The sequence below is a fragment of the Phyllobates terribilis genome, unplaced genomic scaffold (genome assembly GCF_046119375.1).
Source record: "Phyllobates terribilis strain yellow unplaced genomic scaffold, ASM4611937v1 Scaffold_868__1_contigs__length_587779, whole genome shotgun sequence".
NCBI lineage: Eukaryota > Metazoa > Chordata > Amphibia > Anura > Dendrobatidae > Phyllobates > Phyllobates terribilis.
In genome coordinates this window covers 120,663-146,234 of record NW_027363628.1, presented here as the reverse complement: position 1 = coordinate 146,234, position 25,572 = coordinate 120,663, and the positions used below count along the sequence as shown (strand labels likewise).

General features: G+C 46.8%; 1 protein-coding gene across 1 annotated transcript; it reads left to right on the top strand.

Moving 5' to 3' along the window:
• Positions 1-3,323: 3,323 nt before the first annotated feature.
• Positions 3,324-16,956, top strand: LOC141240603 (E3 ubiquitin/ISG15 ligase TRIM25-like). Its single transcript, XM_073668675.1, has 2 exons — positions 3,324-3,437; positions 14,478-16,956. Exon 2 carries the CDS (start codon positions 14,480-14,482, stop codon positions 15,941-15,943), a length of 1,464 nt encoding a protein of 487 aa, XP_073524776.1. The 5' UTR covers positions 3,324-3,437; positions 14,478-14,479; the 3' UTR covers positions 15,944-16,956.
• The last annotated feature ends 8,616 nt before the right edge of the window (positions 16,957-25,572 follow it).

Sequence of the window (25,572 nt, the reverse complement as noted above, 5' to 3'; positions counted from 1 at the left end):
CTGGTCCATGCTTCCCCATTCTGGTATATGCTCCCCCATCCTGGTATATGCTCCCCCATCCTGGTCCATGCTTCCCCATCCTGGTATATGCTCCCCCATCCTGTTCCCCCATCCTGGTATATGCTCCCCCATCCTGGTGTATGCTTCCCTATCCTGGTCCCCCATCCTGGTATATGCTCCCCAATCCTGGTCCCCCATTCTGGTATATGCTCCCCCATCCTGGTCCATGCTTCCTCCCATCCTGGTATATGCTCCCCCATCCTGGTCCCCCATCCTGGTATATGCTCCCCCATCCTGGTATATGCTCCCCCATCCTGGTCCATGCTCCCCCATCCTGGTCCATGCTTCCTCCCATCCTGGTATATGCTCCCCCATCCTGGTCCATGCGTCCCCATTCTGGTATATGCTCCCCCATCCTGGTCCATGCTCCCCCATCCTGTTCCCCTATCCTGGTATATGCTCCCCCCTCACCCAGGTCCATGCTTCCCCATTCTGGCATATGCTCCCCCATCCTGGTCCATGCTTCCCCATCCTGTTCCCCTATCCTGGTATATGCTCCCCCCTCACCCAGGTCCATGCTTCCCCATTCTGGTATATGCTCCCCCATCCTGGTCCATGCTCCCCCATCCTGGTCCATGCTTCCTCCCATCCTGGTATATGCTCCCCCATCCTGGTTCATGCTTCCCCATTCTGGTATATGCTAGCCCATCCTGGTCCATGCTCCCCCATCCTGTTCCCCTATCCTGGTATATGCTCCCCCCTCACCCAGGTCCATGCTTCCCCATTCTGGTATATGCTCCCCCATCCTGGTCCATGCTTCCCCATCCTGGTCCCCTATCCTGGTATATGCTCCCCCCTCACCCAGGTCCATGCTCCCCATGTCCGCATAGCGCAATATCTGGTTTAATTTGAATGAATACAAATGTGCAGAGTGTATTCAACAAAATGGCGCCAAAGTACGCTCATGCGCATGCGCATACCACGCTGTCCATTTTGTCGAAGACACTGTTCATATTTGTCTTCACTAAAATAGCGCCGGAAATCGCAGTATGCGCAGGCGCCGATTCCGGTGCCACACTGCTCCCCCGGCCTCTCCAGAGATGACCGGACAGAACAGGTATGTGTTTATGGTGCTGGAGATGGCGGGATCTCCGGCTCCACACTCCTCCTCCCTGTCTGGGCTGTAGATGTCTTTCTGTCTGCGGTCAGACTGTGCAGGTACTGTGCAGGTATTGTGCTGGCGCAGTCTATAGAGGCTTCTGACAGAAGGACACAGCCCTGATTATACTATAGATACCAGTCATGTATTGTCATATAGACTGTACAGGGCCATACCAAGGGGAATCGGGGGGCATGTGACCGGGGTACAGCCATCAGGGGGGTATGTGACCGGGGTACAGCCATCAGGGGGGGGCATGTGAAATATGGAGCTATGTGGGGGCTCATACTGTATATAGGGAGCTATGTGGGGGCTCATACTGTATATATGGAGCTATGTGGGGGCTCATACTGTATATAGGGAGCTATGTGGGGGCTCATACTGTATATAGAGAGCTATGTGGAGGCTCATACTGTATCTAGGGAGCTATGTGGGGGCTCATACTGTATCTAGGGAGCTATGTGGGGGGCTCATACTGTATATAGGGAGCTATGTGGGGGCTTATAGTGTATCTAGGGAGCTATGTGGGGGCTCATACTGTATATAGAGAGCTATGTGGAGGCTCATACTGTATCTAGGGAGCTATGTGGGGGCTCATACTGTATCTAGGGAGCTATGTGGGGGCTCATACTGTATCTAGGGAGCTATGTGAGGGCTCATACTGCATATAGGGAGCTATGTGGGGGCTCATACTGCATATAGGGAGCTATGTGGGGGCTCATACTGTATATAGGGAGCTATGTGGAGGCTCATACTGTATCTAGGGAGCTATGTGGGGGCTCATACTGTATATAGGGAGCTATGTGGAGGCTCATACTGTATCTAGGGAGCTATGTGGGGGCTCATACTGTATCTAGGGAGCTATGAGGGGGCTCATATTGTATATATGGAGCTATGTGGGGGTTCATACTGTATCTAGGGAGCTATGTGGGGGCTCATACTGTATATAGGGAGCTATGTGAGGGCTCATACTGTATATAGGGAGCTATGTGGGGGCTCATACTGTATATAGGGAGCTATGTGGGGGCTCATACTGTATCTAGGGAGCTATGTGGGGGCTCATATTGTATATATGGAGCTATGTGGGGGCTCATACTGTATCTAGGGAGCTATGTGGGGGCTCATACTGTATCTAGGGAGCTATGTGGGGGCTCATACTGCATCTAGGGAGCTATGTGGGGGCTCATACTGTATATATGGAGCTATGTGGGGCTCATACTGTATATATGGAGCTATGTGGGGCTCATACTGTATATATGGAGCTATGTGGGGCTCATACTGTATATATGGAGCTATGTGGGGGCTCATACTGTATATAGGGAGCTATGTGGAGGCTCATACTGTATCTAGGGAGCTATGTGGGGGCTCATACTGTATATAGGGAGCTATGTGGAGGCTCATACTGTATCTAGGGAGCTATGTGGGGGCTCATACTGTATCTAGGGAGCTATGAGGGGGCTCATATTGTATATATGGAGCTATGTGGGGGTTCATACTGTATCTAGGGAGCTATGTGGGGGCTCATACTGTATATAGGGAGCTATGTGAGGGCTCATACTGTATATAGGGAGCTATGTGGGGGCTCATACTGTATATAGGGAGCTATGTGGGGGCTCATACTGTATCTAGGGAGCTATGTGGGGGCTCATATTGTATATATGGAGCTATGTGGGGGCTCATACTGTATCTAGGGAGCTATGTGGGGGCTCATACTGTATCTAGGGAGCTATGTGGGGGCTCATACTGCATCTAGGGAGCTATGTGGGGGCTCATACTGTATATATGGAGCTATGTGGGGCTCATACTGTATATATGGAGCTATGTGGGGCTCATACTGTATATATGGAGCTATGTGGGGCTCATACTGTATCTAGGAAGTCATGTGGGGGCTCATACTGTATATAGGGGGATGTCAGCATACGCAATTCTGCTCAATATTAAGTCATACAGTTAATATATATTCTTTATTATTTTGTTATTATTAATATTGAGCAGAATTAATTTCAGCCTATTGGTTCGGCCTCCACAACAGTCATGGTCTCTCGTGACCCCTCAAGGAAATGAATCTCCCACCGCTGCTCTATTATGTATAGCGCTGTGTGATGTATGTGTATGTGACCAAAGCATCCGTGTGTTAGTCACATGACCAGTCACATGAGCTATCAAAGGGCATCATGTGACATGTCACGTGATACATCAGGTGCCCGGTGAGGGTGGGGGGACCACACCTTCTAAACTGCTGGGGGCCCTGACTGCTCTCAATCTACCCCTGAGAAAGGTAATAAAATAGTTACATAGAAATAGTAATAACAAAGGAATAATATACATTATAACATAGCTAGAGCTCAGGATGTGTATCTAATCCTCTCCTGTGTGATACTGACTGCTGAGCCGTGTATCTAATCCTATACTGTGTGATACTGACTGCTGAGCTGTGTATCTAATCCTCTCCTGTGTGATACTGTCTGCTGAGCCGTGTATCTAATCCTCTCCTGTGTGATACTGACTGCTGAGCCGTGTATCTAATCCTATACTGTGTGATACTGTCTGCTGAGCCGTGTATCTAATCCTCTCCTGTGTGATACTGACTGCTGAGCCGTGTATCTAATCCTCTCCTGTGTGATACTGACTGCTGAGCCGTGTATCTAATCCTATACTGTGTGATACTGTCTGCTGAGCCGTGTATCTAATCCTCTCCTGTGTGATACTGTCTGCTGAGCCGTGTATCTAATCCTATACTGTGTGATACTGTCTGCTGAGCCGTGTATCTAATCCTATCCTGTGTGATACTGACTGCTGAGCCGTGAATCTAATCCTCTCCTGTGTGATACTGTCTGCTGAGCCGTGTATCTAATCCTCTCCTGTGTGATACTGTCTGCTGAGCCGTGTATCTAATCCTATCCTGTGTGATACTGTCTGCTGAGCCGTGTATCTAATCCTATCCTGTGTGATACTGTCTGCTGAGCTGTGTATCTAATCCTATCCTGTGTGATACTGTCTGCTGAGCCGTGTATCTAATCCTATCCTGTGTGATACTGACTGCTGAGCCGTGTATCTAATCCTATCCTGTGTGATACTGTCTGCTGAGCCGTGTATCTAATCCTCTCCTGTGTGATACTGTCTGCTGAGCTGTGTATCTAATCCTCTCCTGTGTGATACTGTCTGCTGAGCTGTGTATCTAATCCTGTCCTGTGTGATACTGTCTGCTGAGCCGTGTATCTAATCCTATCCTGTGTGATACTGTCTGCTGAGCCGTGTATCTAATCCTATCCTGTGTGATACTGTCTGCTGAGCTGTGTATCTAATCCTATCCTGTGTGATACTGTCTGCTGAGCCGTGTATCTAACCTATCCTGTGTGATACTGTCTGCTGAGCTGTGTATCTAATCCTCTCCTGTGTGATACTGTCTGCTGAGCCGTGTATCTAATCCTATCCTGTGTGATACTGACTGCTGAGCTGTGTATCTAATCCTATCCTGTGTGATACTGTCTACTGAGCAGTGTATCTAATCCTCTCCTGTGTGATACTGTCTGCTGAGCCGTGTATCTAATCCTCTCCTGTGTGATACTGTCTGCTGAGCCGTGTATCTAATCCTATCCTGTGTGATACTGTCTGCTGAGCCGTGTATCTAATCCTATCCTGTGTGATACTATCTGCTGAGCTGTGTATCTAATCCTATCCTGTGTGATACTGTCTGCTGAGCCGTGTATCTAATCCTATCCTGTGTGATACTGTCTGCTGAGCCGTGTATCTAATCCTATCCTGTGTGATACTATCTGCTGAGCCGTGTATCTAATCCTATCCTGTGTGATACTGACTGCTGAGCCGTGTATCTAATCCTATCCTGTGTGATACTGTCTGCTGAGCCGTGTATCTAATCCTCTCCTGGGTGATACTGTCTGCTGAGCCGTGTATCTAATCCTACCCTGTGTGATACTGTATGCTGAGCCGTGTATCTAATCCCACCCTGTGTGATACTATCTGCTGAGCCGTGTATCTAATCCTATCCTGTGTGATACTGTCTGCTGAGCCGTGTATCTAATCCTCTCCTGTGTGATACTGTCTGCTGAGCCGTGTATCTAATCCTCTCCTGTGTGATACTGTCTGCTGAGCCGTGTATCTAATCCTCTCCTGTGTGATACTGACTGCTGAGCCGTGTATCTAATCCTATCCTGTGATTTTGTCTGCTGAGCCGTGTATCTAATCCTCTCCTGTGTGATACTGACTGCTGAGCTGTGTATCTAATCCTCTCCTGTGTGATACTGTCTGCTGAGCCATGTATCTAATCCTATCCTGTGTGATACTGTCTGCTGAGCTGTGTATCTAATCCTCTACTGTGTGATACTGTCTGCTGAGCTGTGTATCTAATCCTCTCCTGTGTGATACTGACTGCTGAGCTGTGTATCTAATCCTCTCCTGTGTGATACTGTCTGCTGAGCCATGTATCTAATCCTATCCTGTGTGATACTGTCTGCTGAGCTGTGTATCTAATCCTCTCCTGTGTGATACTGACTGCTGAGCTGTGTATCTAATCCTCTCCTGTGTGATACTGTCTGCTGAGCCATGTATCTAATCCTATCCTGTGTGATACTGTCTGCTGAGCTGTGTATCTAATCCTATCCTGTGTGATACTGTCTGCTGAGCTGTGTATCTAATCCTATCCTGTGTGATACTGTCTGCTGAGCCGTGTATCTAATCCTATCCTCTGTGATACTGACTGCTGAGCCGTGTATCTAATCCTCTGCTGTGTGATACTGACTGCTGAGCCGTGTATCTAATCCTCTCCTGTGTGATACTGTCTGCTGAGCCGTGTATCTAATCCTCTCCTGTGATACTGTCTGCTGAGCCGTGTATCTAATCCTTTCCTGTGTGATACTGACTGCTGAGCCGTGTATTTAATCCTCTCCTGTATGATACTGACTGCTGAGCCGTGTATCTAATCCTCTCCTGTATGATACTGACTTCTGAGCCGTGTATCTAATCCTATCCTGTGTGATACTGACTGCTGAGCCGTGTATCTAATCCTATCTTGTGTGATACTGACTGCTGAGCCGTGTATCTAATCCTATCCTGTGTGATACTGTCTGCTGAGCAGTGTATCTAATCCTCTCCTGTGTGGTACTGTCTGCTGAGCCGTGTATCTAATCCTTTCCTGTGTGATACTGACTGCTGAGCCGTGTATCTAATCCTCTCCTGTGTGATACTGTCTGCTGAGCCGTGTATCTAATCCTCTCCTGTGTGGTACTGTCTGCTGAGCCGTGTATCTAATCCTCTCCTGTGTGATACTGTCTGCTGAGCCGTGTATCTAATCCTATCCTGTGTGATACTGTCTGCTGAGCCGTGTATCTAATCCTCTCCTGTGTGATACTGTCTGCTGAGCCGTGTGTCTAATCCTCTCCTGTGTGATACTGACTGCTGAGCCGTGTATCTAATCCTCTCCTGTGTGATACTGTCTGCTGAGCGGTGTATCTAATCCTCTCCTCTGTGATACTGACTGCTGAGCCGTGTATCTAATCCTCTCCTGTGTGATACTGTCTGCTGAGCCGTGTATCTAATCCTCTGCTGTGTGATACTGACTGCTGAGCCGTGTATCTAATCCTCTCCTGTGTGATACTGTCTGCTGAGCCGTGTATCTAATCCTCTCCTGTGATACTGTCTGCTGAGCTGTGTATCTAATCCTATCCTCTGTGATACTGTCTGCTGAGCCGTGTATCTAATCCTCTCCTGTGTGATACTGACTGCTGAGCCGTGTATCTAATCCTCTCCTGTGTGATACTGACTGCTGAGCCGTGTATCTAATCCTCTCCTGTGTGATACTGTCTGCTGAGCCGTGTATCTAATCCTCTCCTGTGATACTGTCTGCTGAGCCGTGTATCTAATCCTTTCCTGTGTGATACCGTCTGCTGAGCCGTGTATCTAATCCTCTCCTGTGTGATACTGTCTGCTGAGCCGTGTATCTAATCCTATCCTCTGTGATACTGACTGCTGAGCCGTGTATCTAATCCTCTGCTGTGTGATACTGACTGCTGAGCCGTGTATCTAATCCTCTCCTGTGTGATACTGTCTGCTGAGCCGTGTATCTAATCCTCTCCTGTGATACTGTCTGCTGAGCTGTGTATCTAATCCTATCCTCTGTGATACTGTCTGCTGAGCCGTGTATCTAATCCTTTCCTGTGTGATACTGACTGCTGAGCCGTGTATCTAATCCTCTCCTGTGTGATACTGACTGCTGAGCTGTGTATCTAATCCTCTCCTGTGTGATACTGACTGCTGAGCCGTGTATCTAATCCTATCCTGTGTGATACTGACTGCTGAGCCGTGTATCTAATCCTATCCTGTGTGATACTGTCTGCTGAGCCGTGTATCTAATCCTATCCTGTGTGATACTGTCTGCTGAGCCGTGTATCTAATCCTATCCTGTGTGATACTGTCTGCTGATCCGTGTATCTAATCCTATCCTGTGTGATACTGTCTGCTGAGCCGTGTATCTAATCCTCTCCTGTGTGATACTGTCTGCTGAGCCGTGTATCTAATCCTATCCTGTGTGATACTGTCTGCTGAGCCGTGTATCTAATCCTCTCCTGTATGATACTGACTTCTGAGCCGTGTATCTAATCCTATCCTGTGTGATACTGTCTGCTGAGCCGTGTATCTAATCCTATCCTGTGTGATACTGTCTGCTGAGCCGTGTATCTAATCCTCTCCTGTGTAATACTGTCTGCTGAGCCGTGTATCTAATCCTCTCCTGTGTGATACTGTCTGCTGAGCCGTGTATCTAATCCTCTCCTGTGTGATACTGTCTGCTGAGCCGTGTATCTAATCCTCTCCTGTGTAATACTGTCTGCTGAGCCGTGTATCTAATCCCATCTTGTGTGATACTGTCTGCTGAGCCGTGTATCTAATCCTCTCCTGTATGATACTGACTTCTGAGCCGTGTATCTAATCCTATCCTGTGTGATACTGTCTGCTGAGCCGTGTATCTAATCCTCTCCTGTGTAATACTGTCTGCTGAGCTGTGTATCTAATCCTCTCCTGTGTGATACTGTCTGCTGAGCCGTGTATCTAATCCTCTCCTGTGTAATACTGTCTGCTGAGCTGTGTATCTAATCCTCTCCTGTGTGATACTGTCTGCTGAGCCGTGTATCTAATCCTCTCCTGTGTAATACTGTCTGCTGAGCAGTGTATCTAATCCTCTCCTGTGTGATACTGTCTGCTGAGCCGTGTATCTAATCCCATCTTGTGTGATACTGTCTGCTGAGCCGTGTATCTAATCCTCTCCTGTATGATACTGACTTCTGAGCCGTGTATCTAATCCTATCCTGTGTGATACTGTCTGCTGAGCCGTGTATCTAATCCTCTCCTGTGTGATACTGTCTGCTGAGCCGTGTATCTAATCCTCTCCTGTGTAATACTGTCTGCTGAGCTGTGTATCTAATCCTCTCCTGTGTGATACTGTCTGCTGAGCCGTGTATCTAATCCTCTCCTGTGTAATACTGTCTGCTGAGCCGTGTATCTAATCCTCTCCTGTGTAATACTGTCTGCTGAGCAGTGTATCTAATCCTCTCCTGTGTGATACTGTCTGCTGAGCCGTGTATCTAATCCCATCTTGTGTGATACTGTCTGCTGAGCCGTGTATCTAATCCTCTCCTGTGTAATACTGTCTGCTGAGCTGTGTATCTAATCCTCTCCTGTGTGATACTGTCTGCTGAGCGGTGTATCTAATCCTATTCTGTGTGATACTGTCTGCTGAGCGGTGTATCTAATCCTCTCCTGTGTGATACTGACTGCTGAGCCGTGTATCTAATCCTATCCTGTGTGATACTGTCTGCTGAGCCGTGTATCTAATCCTCTCCTGTGTGATACTGACTGCTGAGCCGTGTATCTAATCCTATCCTGTGTGATACTGTCTGCTGAGCTGTGTATCTAATCCTCTCCTGTGTGATACTGTCTGCTGAGCCGTGTATCTAATCCTCTCCTGTGTGATACTGACTGCTGAGCCGTGTATCTAATCCTATCCTGTGATTTTGTCTGCTGAGCCGTGTATCTAATCCTCTCCTGTGTGATACTGACTGCTGAGCTGTGTATCTAATCCTCTCCTGTGTGATACTGTCTGCTGAGCCATGTATCTAATCCTATCCTGTGTGATACTGTCTGCTGAGCCGTGTATCTAATCCTATCCTCTGTGATACTGACTGCTGAGCCGTGTATCTAATCCTCTGCTGTGTGATACTGACTGCTGAGCCGTGTATCTAATCCTCTCCTGTGTGATACTGTCTGCTGAGCCGTGTATCTAATCCTCTCCTGTGATACTGTCTGCTGAGCCGTGTATCTAATCCTTTCCTGTGTGATACTGACTGCTGAGCCGTGTATTTAATCCTCTCCTGTATGATACTGACTGCTGAGCCGTGTATCTAATCCTCTCCTGTATGATACTGACTTCTGAGCCGTGTATCTAATCCTATCCTGTGTGATACTGACTGCTGAGCCGTGTATCTAATCCTATCTTGTGTGATACTGACTGCTGAGCCGTGTATCTAATCCTATCCTGTGTGATACTGTCTGCTGAGCAGTGTATCTAATCCTCTCCTGTGTGGTACTGTCTGCTGAGCCGTGTATCTAATCCTTTCCTGTGTGATACTGACTGCTGAGCCGTGTATCTAATCCTCTCCTGTGTGATACTGTCTGCTGAGCCGTGTATCTAATCCTCTCCTGTGTGGTACTGTCTGCTGAGCCGTGTATCTAATCCTCTCCTGTGTGATACTGTCTGCTGAGCCGTGTATCTAATCCTATCCTGTGTGATACTGTCTGCTGAGCCGTGTATCTAATCCTCTCCTGTGTGATACTGTCTGCTGAGCCGTGTGTCTAATCCTCTCCTGTGTGATACTGACTGCTGAGCCGTGTATCTAATCCTCTCCTGTGTGATACTGTCTGCTGAGCGGTGTATCTAATCCTCTCCTCTGTGATACTGACTGCTGAGCCGTGTATCTAATCCTCTCCTGTGTGATACTGTCTGCTGAGCCGTGTATCTAATCCTCTGCTGTGTGATACTGACTGCTGAGCCGTGTATCTAATCCTCTCCTGTGTGATACTGTCTGCTGAGCCGTGTATCTAATCCTCTCCTGTGATACTGTCTGCTGAGCTGTGTATCTAATCCTATCCTCTGTGATACTGTCTGCTGAGCCGTGTATCTAATCCTCTCCTGTGTGATACTGACTGCTGAGCCGTGTATCTAATCCTCTCCTGTGTGATACTGACTGCTGAGCCGTGTATCTAATCCTCTCCTGTGTGATACTGTCTGCTGAGCCGTGTATCTAATCCTCTCCTGTGATACTGTCTGCTGAGCCGTGTATCTAATCCTTTCCTGTGTGATACCGTCTGCTGAGCCGTGTATCTAATCCTCTCCTGTGTGATACTGTCTGCTGAGCCGTGTATCTAATCCTATCCTCTGTGATACTGACTGCTGAGCCGTGTATCTAATCCTCTGCTGTGTGATACTGACTGCTGAGCCGTGTATCTAATCCTCTCCTGTGTGATACTGTCTGCTGAGCCGTGTATCTAATCCTCTCCTGTGATACTGTCTGCTGAGCTGTGTATCTAATCCTATCCTCTGTGATACTGTCTGCTGAGCCGTGTATCTAATCCTTTCCTGTGTGATACTGACTGCTGAGCCGTGTATCTAATCCTCTCCTGTGTGATACTGTCTGCTGAGCTGTGTATCTAATCCTATCCTGTGTAATACTGTCTGCTGAGTCGTGTATCTAATCCTATCCTGTGTGATACTGACTGCTGAGCCGTGTATCTAATCCTATCCTGTGTGATACTGTCTGCTGAGCCGTGTATCTAATCCTATCCTGTGTGATACTGTCTGCTGAGCCGTGTATCTAATCCTATCCTGTGTGATACTGTCTGCTGATCCGTGTATCTAATCCTATCCTGTGTGATACTGTCTGCTGAGCCGTGTATCTAATCCTCTCCTGTGTGATACTGTCTGCTGAGCCGTGTATCTAATCCTATCCTGTGTGATACTGTCTGCTGAGCCGTGTATCTAATCCTCTCCTGTATGATACTGACTTCTGAGCCGTGTATCTAATCCTATCCTGTGTGATACTGTCTGCTGAGCCGTGTATCTAATCCTATCCTGTGTGATACTGTCTGCTGAGCCGTGTATCTAATCCTCTCCTGTGTAATACTGTCTGCTGAGCTGTGTATCTAATCCTCTCCTGTGTGATACTGTCTGCTGAGCCGTGTATCTAATCCTCTCCTGTGTAATACTGTCTGCTGAGCCGTGTATCTAATCCCATCTTGTGTGATACTGTCTGCTGAGCCGTGTATCTAATCCTCTCCTGTATGATACTGACTTCTGAGCCGTGTATCTAATCCTATCCTGTGTGATACTGTCTGCTGAGCCGTGTATCTAATCCTCTCCTGTGTGATACTGTCTGCTGAGCCGTGTATCTAATCCTCTCCTGTGTAATACTGTCTGCTGAGCTGTGTATCTAATCCTCTCCTGTGTGATACTGTCTGCTGAGCCGTGTATCTAATCCTCTCCTGTGTAATACTGTCTGCTGAGCAGTGTATCTAATCCTCTCCTGTGTGATACTGTCTGCTGAGCCGTGTATCTAATCCCATCTTGTGTGATACTGTCTGCTGAGCCGTGTATCTAATCCTCTCCTGTATGATACTGACTTCTGAGCCGTGTATCTAATCCTATCCTGTGTGATACTGTCTGCTGAGCCGTGTATCTAATCCTATCCTGTGTGATACTGTCTGCTGAGCCGTGTATCTAATCCTCTCCTGTGTGATACTGTCTGCTGAGCCGTGTATCTAATCCTCTCCTGTGTAATACTGTCTGCTGAGCTGTGTATCTAATCCTCTCCTGTGTGATACTGTCTGCTGAGCCGTGTATCTAATCCTCTCCTGTGTAATACTGTCTGCTGAGCCGTGTATCTAATCCTCTCCTGTGTAATACTGTCTGCTGAGCAGTGTATCTAATCCTCTCCTGTGTGATACTGTCTGCTGAGCCGTGTATCTAATCCCATCTTGTGTGATACTGTCTGCTGAGCCGTGTATCTAATCCTCTCCTGTGTAATACTGTCTGCTGAGCGGTGTATCTAATCCTATTCTGTGTGATACTGTCTGCTGAGCGGTGTATCTAATCCTCTCCTGTGTGATACTGACTGCTGAGCCGTGTATCTAATCCTATCCTGTGTGATACTGTCTGCTGAGCCGTGTATCTAATCCTCTCCTGTGTGATACTGACTGCTGAGCCGTGTATCTAATCCTATCCTGTGTGATACTGTCTGCTGAGCCGTGTATCTAATCCTCTCCTGTGTGATACTGACTGCTGAGCCGTGTATCTAATCCTATCCTGTGTGATACTGTCTGCTGAGCCGTGTATCTAATCCTCTCCTGTGTAATACTGTCTGCTGAGCTGTGTATCTAATCCTCTCCTGTGTGATACTGTCTGCTGAGCCGTGTATCTAATCCCATCTTGTGTGATACTGACTGCTGAGCCGTGTATCTAATCCTATCCTGTGTGATACTGTCTGCTGAGCCGTGTATCTAATCCTCTCCTGTGTAATACTGTCTGCTGAGCCGTGTATCTAATCCTCTCCTGTGTGATACTGTCTGCTGAGCCGTGTATCTAATCCTCTCCTGTGTGATACTGTCTGCTGAGCCGTGTATCTAATCCTCTCCTGTGTAATACTGTCTGCTGAGCCGTGTATCTAATCCTCTCCTGTGTGATACTGACTGCTGAGCCGTGTATCTAATCCTATCCTCTGTGATACTGACTGCTGAGCTGTGTATCTAATCCTATCCTGTGTGATACTGTCTGCTGAGCCGTGTATCTAATCCTATCCTGTGTGATACTGTCTGCTGAGCCGTGTATCTAATCCTCTCCTGTGTGATATTGTCTGCTGAGCTGTGTATCTAATCCTCTCCTGTGTGATACTGTCTGCTGAGCCGTGTATCTAATCCTCTCCTGTGTGATACTGTCTGCTGAGCTGTGTATCTAATCCTCTCCTGTGTGATACTGTCTGCTGAGCAGTGTATCTAATCCTATTCTGTGTGATACTGTCTGCTGAGCCGTGTATCTAATCCTCTCATGTGTGATACTGTCTGCTGAGCCGTGTATCTAATCCTATCCTGTGTGATACTGTCTGCTGAGCCGTGTATCTAATCCTCTCCTGTGTGATACTGTCTTCTGAGCCGTGTATCTAATCCTCTCCTGTGTGATACTGTCTGCTGAGCTGTGTATCTAATCCTATCCTGTGTGATACTGTCTGCTGAGCCGTGTATCTAATCCTTTCCTGTGTGATACTGTCTGCTGAGCCGTGTATCTAATCCTCTCCTGTGTGATACTGTCTGCTGAGCCGTGTATCTAATCCTCTCCTGTGTGATACTGTCTGAGTAATGACTGATAACAGGAAGTAATAGATTGTAGTCACCTTTCTCTTACTTCAATACTTGGCATATTTAAAGGGCCGGCGCAGGGTGTCATGTGACCCGCCCGCTGACTGGCCGCAGGGTGTCATGTGACCCGCCCGCTGACTGGCCGCAGGGTGTCATGTGACCCGCCCGCTGACTGGCCGCAGGGTGTCATGTGACCCGCCCGCTGACTGGCCGCAGGGTGTCATGTGACCCGCCCGCTGACTGGCCGCAGGGTGTCATGTGACCCGCCCGCTGACTGGCCGCAGGGTGTCATGTGACCCGCCCGCTGACTGGCCGCAGGGTGTCATGTGACCCGCCCGCTGACTGGCCGCAGGGTGTCATGTGAGCCGCCCGCTGACTGGCCGCAGGGTGTCATGTGAGCCGCCCGCTGACTGGCCGCAGGGTGTCATGTGAGCCGCCCGCTGACTGGCCGCAGGGTGTCTTGTGACCCGCCCGCTGACTGGTGGCAGGGTGTCATGTGACCCGCTTTCTGACTGGTGACCCGCCCGCTGACTGGTCGCAGGGTGTCTTGTGACCCGCCCGCTAGCTGGCCGCAGGGTGTCTTGTGACCCGCCCGCTGGCTGGCCGCAGGGTGTCATGTGACCCGCCCACTGACTGGTGACCCGCCCGCTGGCTGGCCGCAGGGTGTCTTGTGACCCGCCCGCTGGCTGGCCGCAGGGTGTCTTGTGACCCGCCCGCTGGCTGGCCGCAGGGTGTCATGTGACCCGCCCACTGACTGGTGACCCGCCCGCTGGCTGGCCGCAGGGTGTCTTGTGACCCGCCCACTGGCTGGCCGCAGGGTGTCATGTGACCCGCCCGCTGACTGCTGACCCACTTCCTGGGCTCTTGGCCAGGATTTCACTTTCGCTCTCTGCCTCCTCTGCAGCGATGGCCTCTGCTGATCTCCGAGAGGAGCTGAAGTGTCCCATCTGCCTGGAGATCTTCTCGGATCCGGTGAACCTGACGTGTGGACACAACTACTGCCGGGCCTGTATTGACCGCATGCTGGACACCCAGGTGGGCACTGGAGCTTACACCTGCCCCGAGTGCAGGACCACCTTCCCGGCTCGGCCCGTACTGCAGAGGAACATCGCCCTGTGTAACATCGTCACAATCTTCTCCTCTGCAAACCCCGAGCGGAGCGGAGACGCTGTCCACTGCTCCTACTGCCTGTACTCCGCCGTTCCTGCTGTCCAGTCCTGTCTACACTGTGAAGCTTCTCTGTGCAGCAACCACCTGAGGGTTCACAGAAGATCAGAAGAACACGTCCTGACCAAAGCCACCCAGACCCCCGAGAAGAAGAAGTGCCCCCTCCACAAGGAGATCCTGAAGTACCACTGCACGGTGGATGACTCTTGTATCTGTGTCACCTGTTGCTTGGCTGGAGAACATCATGGACATCAGGTGGAGCTCCTGGAGGAAGCGTCTGAGAAGAAGAAAGAGACCTTCAGAACTTTCCTGAGGAAACTCTCCTCGAGACGAGACGAGATCGAGAAGAAGATCCAAGATCTAGAAAATCGTCGACCAAATAAACCCCGGAAGGAAGAGGACACCATCCTGCTTCCAGACCTAAGGGGTGAGGAAGTTTTGTACAAAGTTTCCAGCCTGATCCAACTCTTCGAGATCGAGAAGGAGAAGGTGTCCAACAAAATTTGTCATCTTGAAGAACTCTCCAATTCGCCTGATCCACTTTCCGTCTTACGTGAGAAGGATGTGGATCTCAATGGCTTTTTAGTAGGAGAAGACCAGGAAAGAGAAGGAGGTGGCCAAAAACTTCACGATAGTGACCAAATCTCAAGACTTCAAGACCTCGTTCTAGATATAAGTACGGCTGCCAATAACATCCTGGTGTCGGATGACCTAAGGACCATGTACTGGTCGGCCGTTTACCAAAACCGTCCCGAAATGCCAAAGAGGTTCCAGTATAATCAGATCTTAAGCAGCCAAGTCTTCTCCTCGGGTCGACACTATTGGGAGGTGGAGACCAGCGAGACGGGAGACTGGAGGCTGGGGGTGGCCTACAGCGGACTGGAGAGGACAGGGGATCAGTCCTACTTTGGGGACAACGACAAGTCTTGGTGTCTTCGTAGGTTGTACAAGAACCAATATTCAGTCATTCATGACAACATGGTGACCTCCTACCCTCACAACTTCTCCTCTAATAGATTCCGGATATTTCTGGACTTTGACGCCGGACAGTTGTCCTTTTTTGAGTTGAGTAATCCCATCAGACACCTGCACACTGTCGCAGCCACCTTCACGGAGCCCCTCCATGCTGCTTTTGGGATAGGGTACTGGTTGTGTGGAGAACATTGCTGCCTGAAGATCCTTCATCAGGACTCCCTCTTCTAATATTTAGCATTTGGGTGGGGGTGGAAGTTGATGGACACTGTATAGAAGACTATATTTCATGGAGATAGAACAACTATGGAGGTCCCCAAGGGCCATCCATACTATATTGGTGGAGGTCCAACCTTCTACACAGTGAAGTGGCCGTGGAGCTTGGTGGTGATCCTACTGATCACCCCATACACACACACACTCCCACCAATCAAATATTGATGACCTATCCTTCAATATTAAAGTTATGGAAGATCCCTCTAAGGAGCCAAGAGACCTTGCATGACAACTCCCCAATTTCCACCATTAGTGTTGGTGGCGTAGGGACATTTAAGGAGGACCTATCCTTCAATATTAAAGTTATGGAAAATCCCTCTAAGTCCCCAATTTCCACCATTAGTGTTGGTGGCGTAGGGACATTTAAGGAGGACCTATCCCGTTATCTGTGGGTTCCGATGGGTTTTTGATGATTCGAGATATATGGGCCTTTTTTTTTGTTTGTTTAGCGTTAACTTTTATGGTCTTTCCTAAGGGGGCGTGGCTCACGGGTTCCTCCGGGGCGGGGTCTTTTGCTCTGCATAATTATCCTGTGAGCCACGCCCCCATCAAAACTAAAAGTCCCCATAACTCTGGAACCATATGGCGGATTAATAAAAAACAAAAAGTCAGACACATCGCACCCTCTGCTCACAATGGTTTCTTCCAAGATAAGCAGGGGGGGCGGGAATTTACTGGTTGGACCTCCCACTTAAAGGAACATGGCACCAAAATTAAAAAGGTTAAAGGGGCGATGAAGGACACAAAAATTAAAAGGAAACAAAAGACAGAATCGCGGGGTCCCTCACCGCCCCCCTGGGGTCTTGTATTTGGCATTTTGCCTGGACTGATGTATAAAGGCCATGTGTGTATATTTAATAGAACAGCGCCACCTAGTGTTCGGCCATTGTAACAGCATTACATTCCGCTTCGCCTGGTGACATCTCGTTGTATCAGTTGTTAACAATAAAGGATGAATCAGTAATGTGGACGCGCTGTGCTATTATGGCGCGGCGTTACACCGTCCGGCTCCGCCGCCACAACCTCCTGCCGAGGACCCCGACATTGATTGACAGTCGGGGGCGATAAAGCCGAATCCAGCGCATCCGTCTTCATTACACGCGGTTATCGGGTGACACCTCATTCAGCCGCAGAAAACAGCGCAGTAATGGAAAACGGAGAATTAATGACTCCATCTGCCGGAGCTGAAATCTCCCAAATCCACAATAGATCTGCCACACTCCTAAAAATATCCCCCGGGTAATGTCCACAGCCCGGAACAAGGGGACGATTATATAATAATAGGAAGGAGAAATGGAGCTCGATCTAAGGGTTAATATTATAGGGGCTTTTATTACACAACAAAGGTGTAAAGAAATCTGTAAGTGAAAAACAGTATATCCCTTTAAGAAGTCAATACACATGTAAAAGCATCCTGCTGCACTCACTATTCTGCTGGTGCAGTCACTGTGTATATACATTACATTACTGATCCTGAGTTACATCCTGTATTATACTCCAGAGCTGCACTCACTATTCTGTTGGTGCAGTCACTGTGTACATACATTACTGATCCTGAGTTACATCCTGTATTATACTCCAGAGCTGCACTCACTATTCTGCTGGTACAGTCACTGTGTACATACATTACATTACTGATCCTGAGTTACCTCCTGTATTATACTCCAGAGCTGCACTCACTATTCTGCTGGTGCAGTCACTGTGTACATACATTACATTACTGATCCTGAGTTACATCCCGTATTATACTCCAGAGCTGCACTCACTATTCTGCTGGTGCAGTCACTGTGTACATACATTACATTACTGATCCTGAGTTACCTCCTGTATTATACTCCAGAGCTGAACTCACTATTCTGCTGGTGCAGTCACTGTGTACATACATTACATTACTGATCCTGAGTTACATCCTGTATTATACCCCAGAGCTGCACTCACTATTCTGCTGGTGCAGTCACTGTGTACATACATTACATTACTGATCCTGAGTTACATCCTGTATTATACTCCACAGCTGCACTCACTATTCTGCTGGTGGAGTCACTGTGTACATACATTACATTACTGATCCTGAGTTACCTCATGTATTATACTCCAGAGCTGCACTCACTATTCTGCTGGTGCAGTCACTGTGTACATACATTACATTACTGATCCTGAGTAACATCCAGTATTATCCTCCAGAGCTGCACTCACTATTCTGCTGGTGCAGTCACTGTGTACATACATTACATTACTGATCCTGAGTTACCTCCTGTATTATACTCCAGAGCTGCACTCACTATTCTGCTGGTGCAGTCACTGTGTACATACATTACATTACTGATCCTGAGTTACCTCCTGTATTATACTCCAGAGCTGCACTCACTATTCTGCTGGTGCAGTCACTGTGTACATACATTACATTACTGATCCTGAGTTACCTCCTGTATTATACTCCAGAGCTGCACTCACTATTCTGCTGGTGCAGTCACTGTGTACATACATTACATTACTGATCCTGAGTTACCTCCTGTATTATACTCTAGAGCTGCACTCACTATTCTGCTGGTACAGTCACTGTGTACATACATTACATTACTGATCCTGAGTTACCTCCTGTATTATACTCCAGAGCTGCACTCACTATTCTGCTGGTGGAGTCACTGTGTACATACATTACTGATCCTGAGTTACCTCCTGTATTATACTCCAGAGCTGCAGTCACTGTGTACATACATTACTGATCCTGAGTTACCTCCTGTATTATACCCCAGAGCTGCACTCACTATTCTGCTGGTGCAGTCACTGTGTACATACATTACGTTACTGATCCTGAGTTACATCCTGTATTATACTCCAGAGCTGCACTCACTATTCTGCTGGTGCAGTCACTGTGTACATACATTACATTACTGATCCTGAGTTACATCCTGTATTATACCCCAGAGCTGCACTCACTATTCTGCTGGTGCAGTCACCGTGTACATACATTACATTACTGATCCTGAGTTACCTCCTGTATTATACTCCAGAGCTGCACTCACTATTCTGCTGGTGCAGTCATTGTGTACATACATTACATTACTGATCCTTAGTTACATCCTGTATTATACTCCAGAGCTGCACTCACTATTCTGCTGGAGCAGTCACTGTGTACATACATTACATTACTGATCCTGAGTTACATCCTGTATTATCCTCCAGAGCTGCACTCACTATTCTGCTGGTGCAGTCACTGTGTACATACATTACATTACTGATCCTGAGTTACCTCCTGTATTATACCCCAGAGCTGCACTCACTATTCTGCTGGTGCAGTCACTGTGTACATACATTACATTACTGATCCTGAGTTACCTCCTGTATTATACTCCAGAGCTGCACTCACTATTCTGCTGGTGCAGTCACTGTGTACATATATTACTGATCCTGAGTTACATCCTGTATTATACTCCAGAGCTGCACTCACTATTCTGCTGGTGCAGTCACTGTGTACATACATTACATTACTGATCCTGAGTTACCTCCTGTATTATCCTCCAGAGCTGCACTCACTATTCTGCTGGTGCAGTCACTGTGTACATACATTACATTACTGATCCGGAGTTACATCCTGTATTATACTCCAGAGCTGCACTCACTATTCTGCTGGTGCAGTCACTGTGTACATACATTACATTACTGATCCTGAGTTACATCCAGTATTATACCCCAGAGCTGCACTCACTATTCTGCTGGTGTAGTCACTGTGTACATACATTACATTACTGATCCTGAGTTACCTCCTGTATTATACTCCAGAGCTGCACTCACTATTCTGCTGGTGCAGTCACTGTGTACATACATTACATTACTGATCCTGAGTTACATCCTGTATTATACTCCAGAGCTGCACTCACTATTCTGCTGGTGCAGTCACTGTGTACATACATTACATTACTGATCCTGAGTTACCTCCTGTATTATACTCCAGAGCTGCACTCACTATTCTGCTGGTGGAGTCACTGTGTACATACATTACATTACTGATCCTGAGTTACATCCTGTATTATACTCCAGAGCTGCACTCACTATTCTGCTGGTGCAGTCACTGTGTACATATATTACATTACTGATCCTGAGTTAAACCCTGTATTATACTCCAGAGCTGCACTCACTATTCTGCTGGTGCAGTCACTGTGTACATACATTACATTACTGATCCTGAGTTACATCCTGTATTATACTCCAGAGCTGCACTCACTATTCTGCTGGTGCAGTCACTGTGTACATACATTACATTACTGATCCTGAGTTACATCCTGTATTATATTCCAGAGCTGCACTCACTATTCTGCTGGTGCAGTCACTGTGTACATACATTACATTACTGATCCTGAGTAACCTCCTGTATTATCCTCCAGAGCTGCACTCACTATTCTGCTGGTGCAGTCACTGTGCACATACATTACATTACTGATCCTGAGTTACATCCTGTATTATACTCCAGAGCTGCACTCACTATTCTGCTGGTGCAGTCACTGAGTACATACATTACATTACTGATCCTGAGTTACCTCCTGTATTATACTCCAGAGCTGCACTCACTATTCTGCTGGTGCAGTCACTGTGCACATACATTACATTACTGATCCTGAGTTACATCCTGTATTATACTCCAGAGCTGCACTCACTATTCTGCTGGTGCAGTCACTGAGTACATACATTACATTACTGATCCTGAGTTACCTCCTGTATTATACTCCAGAGCTGCACTCACTATTCTGCTGGTGCAGTCACTGTGTACATACATTACATTACTGATCCTGAGTTACCTCCAGTATTATACTCCAGAGCTGCACTCACTATTCTGCTGGTGCAGTCACTGTGTATATACATTACATTACTGATCCTGAGTTACCTCCTGTATTATACTCCAGAGCTGCACTCACTATTCTGCTGGTGTAGTCACTGTGTACATACATTACATTACTAATCCTGAGTTACCTCCTATATTATCCTCCAGAGCTGCACTCACTATTCTGCTGGTGCAGTCACTGTGTACATACATTACTGATCCTGAGTTACATCCTGTATTATACTCCAGAGCTGCACTCACTATTCTGCTGGTGCAGTCACTGTGTACATACATTACATTACTGATCCTGAGTTATATCCTATATTATACCCCAGAGCTGCACTCACTATTCTGCTGGAGCAGTCACTGTCTTCATACATTACATTACTGATCCTGAGTTATATCCTATATTATACCCCAGAGCTGCACTCACTATTCTGCTGGTGCAGTCACTGTGTACATACATTACATTACTGATCCTGAGTTACATCCTGTATTACACTCCAGAGCTGCACTCACTATTCTGCTGGAGCAGTCACTGTCTTCATACATTACATTACTGATCCTGAGTTATATCCTATATTATACCCCAGAGCTGCACTCACTATTCTGCTGGTGCAGTCACTGTGTACATACATTTCATTACTGATCCTGAGTTACCTCCTGTATTATACTCCAGAGCTGCACTCACTATTCTGCTGGTGCAGTCACTGTGTACATACATTACTAATCCTGAGTTACCTCCTATATTATCCTCCAGAGCTGCACTCACTATTCTGCTGGTGCAGTCACTGTGTACATACATTACATTACTGATCCTGAGTTACATCCAGTATTATACCCCAGAGCTGCACTCACTATTCTGCTGGTGCAGTCACTGTGTACATACATTACATTACTGATCCTGAGTTACATCCTGTATTATACTCCAGAGCTGCACTCACTATTCTGCTGGTGCAGTCACTGTGTACATACATTACATTACTGATCCTGAGTTACATCCTGTATTATACTCCAGAGCTGCACTCACTATTCTGCTGGTGTAGTCACTGTGTACATACATTACATTACTGATCCTGAATTACACCCTGTATTATACTCCAGAGCTGCACTCACTATTCTGCTGGTGCAGTCACTGTGTACATACATTACATTACTGATCCTGAGTTACATCCTGTATTATACTCCAGAGCTGCACTCACTATTCTGCTGGTGCAGTCACTGTGTACATATATTACATTACTGATCCTGAGTTACACCCTGTATTATACTCCAGAGCTGCACTCACTATTCTGCTGGTGCAGTCACTGTGTACATACATTTAATTACTGATCCTGAGTTACCTGCAGTATTATACTCCAGAGCTGCACTCACTATTCTGCTGGTGCAGTCACTGTGTACATACATTACATTACTGATCCTGAGTTACATCCTGTATTATACTCCAGAGCTGCACTCACTATTCTGCTGGTGCAGTCACTGTGTACATACATTACATTACTGATCCTGAGTTATATCCTATATTATACCTCAGAGCTGCACTCACTATTCTGCTGGTGCAGTCACTGTGTACATACATTACATTACTGATCCTGAGTTATATCCTATATTATACCTCAGAGCTGCACTCACTATTCTGCTGGTGCAGTCACTGTGTACATACATTACATTACTGATCCTGAGTTACCTCCTGTATTATACTCCAGAGCTGCACTCACTATTCTGCTAATGCAGTCACTGTGTACATACATTACATTACTGATGCTGAGTTACATCCTGTATTATACTCCAGAGCTGCACTCACTATTCTGCTGGTGCAGTCACTGTGTACATACATTACTAATCCTGAGTTACCTCCTGTATTATCCTCCAGAGCTGCACTCACTATTCTGCTGGTGCAGTCACTGTGTACATACATTACATTACTGATCCTGAGTTACATCCTGTATTATACTCCAGAGCTGCACTCACTATTCTGCTGGTGCAGTCACTGTGTACATACATTACATTACTGATCCTGAGTTACATCCTGTATTATACTCCAGAGCTGCACTCACTATTCTGCTGGTGCAGTCACTGTGTACATACATTACATTACTGATCCTGAGTTACATCCTGTATTATACTCCAGAGCTGCACTCACTATTCTGCTGGTGCAGTCACTGTGTACATACATTACATTACTGATCCTGAGTTACATCCTGTATTATACTCCAGAGCTGCACTCACTATTCTGCTGGTGCAGTCACTGTGTACATACATTACATTACTGATCCTGAGTTATATCCTGTATTATACTCCAGAGCTGCACTCACTATTCTGCTGGTACAGTCACTGTGTACATACATTACATTACTGATCCTCAGTTATATCCTGTATTATACTCCAGAGCTGCACTCACTATTCTGCTGGTGCAGTCACTGTGTACATACATTACATTACTGATCCTGAGTTACATCCTGTATTATACTCCAGAGCTGCACTCACTATTCTGCTGGTGCAGTCACTGTGTACATTACATTACATTACTGATCCTGAGTTACATCCTGTATTATACCCCAGAGCTGCACTCACTATTCTGCTGGTGCAGTCACTGTGTACATACAATACATTACTGATCCTGAGTCACCTCCTGTATTATCCTCCAGAGCTGCACTCACTATTCTGCTGGTGCAGTCACTGTGTACATACATTACATTACTGATCCTGAGTTACCTCCTGTATTATACTCCAGAGCTGCACTCACTATTCTGCTGGTGCAGTCACTGTGTACATACATTACATTACTGATCCTGAGTTACCTCCTGTATTATACTCCAGAGCTGCACTCACTATTCTGCTGGTGCAGTCACTGTGTACATACATTACTAATCCTGAGTTACCTCCTGTATTATCCTCCAGAGCTGCACTCACTATTCTGCTGGTGCAGTCACTGTGTACATACATTACATTACTGATCCTGAGTTACATCCTGTATTATACTCCAGAGCTGCACTCACTATTCTGCTGGTGCAGTCACTGTGTACATACATTACATTACTGATCCTGAGTTACATCCTGTATTATCCTCCAGGGCTGCACTCACTATTCTGCTGGTGCAGTCACTGTGTACATACATTACATTACTGATCCTGAGATACATCCTGTATTATACCCCAGAGCTGCACTCACTATTCTGCTGGTGTAGTCACTGTGTACATACATTACATTACTGATCCTGAGTTACATCCTGTATTATACCCCAGAGCTGCACTCACTATTCTGCTGGTGCAGTCACTGTGTACATACATTACATTACTAATCCTGAGTTACCTCCTGTATTATCCTCCAGAGCTGCACTCACTATTCTGCTGGTGCAGTCACTGTGTACATACATTACATTACTGATCCTGAGTTACATCCTGTATTATACTCCAGAGCTGCACTCACTATTCTGCTGGTGCAGTCACTGTGTACATAAATTACATTACTGATCCTGAGTTACCTCCTGTATTATACTCCAGAGCTGCACTCACTATTCTGCTGGTGCAGTCACTGTGTACATACATTACATTACTGATCCTGAGTTACCTCCTATATTATACTCCAGAGCTGCACTCACTATTCTGCTGATGCGGTCACTGTGTACATACATTACATTACTGATCCTGAGTTACCTCCTGTATTATACTCCAGAGCTGCACTCACTATTCTGCTGGTGCAGTCACTGTGTACATACATTACATTACTGATCCTGAGTTATATCCTGTATTGTACTCCAGAGCTGCACTCACTATTCTGCTGGTGCAGTCACTGTGTACATACATTACATTACTGATCCTGAGTTACATCCTGTATTATACTCCACAGCTGCACTCTCTATTCTGCTGGTGCAGTCACTGTGTACATACATTACATTACTGATCCTGAGTTACCTCCTGTATTATACTCCAGAGCTGCACTCACTATTCTGCTGGTGCAGTCACTGTGTACATACATTACATTACTGATCCTGAGTTACCTCCTGTATTATACTCCAGAGCTGCACTCACTATTCTGCTGGTGCAGTCACTGTGTACATACATTACATTACTGATCCTGAGTTACCTCCTGTATTATACTCCAGAGCTGCACTCACTATTCTGCTGGTGCAGTCACTGTCTTCATACATTACATTACTGATCCTGAGTTACCTCCTGTATTATACTCCAGAGCTGCACTCACTATTCTGCTGGTGCAGTCACTGTCTTCATACATTACATTACTGATCCTGAGTTACATCCTGTATTATACCCCAGAGCTGCACTCACTATTCTGCTGGTGCAGTCACTGTGTACATACATTACATTACTGATCCTGAGTTACATCCTGTATTATACCCCAGAGCTGCACTCACTATTCTGCTGGTGCAGTCACTGTGTACATACATTACATTACTGATCCTGAGTTACATCCTGTATTATACTCCAGAGCTGCACTCACTATTCTGCTGGTGCAGTCACTGTGTACATACATTACATTACTGATCCTGAGTTACCTCCTGTATTATACTCCAGAGCTGCACTCACTATTCTGCTGGTGCAGTCATTGTGTACATACATTACATTACTGATCCTGAGTTACCTCCTGTATTATACTCCAGAGCTGCACTCACTATTCTGCTGGTGCAGTCACTGTGTACATACATTACATTACTGATCCTGAGTTACCTCCTGTATTATACTCCAGAGCTGCACTCACTATTCTGCTGGTGCAGTCACTGTGTACATACATTACATTACTGATC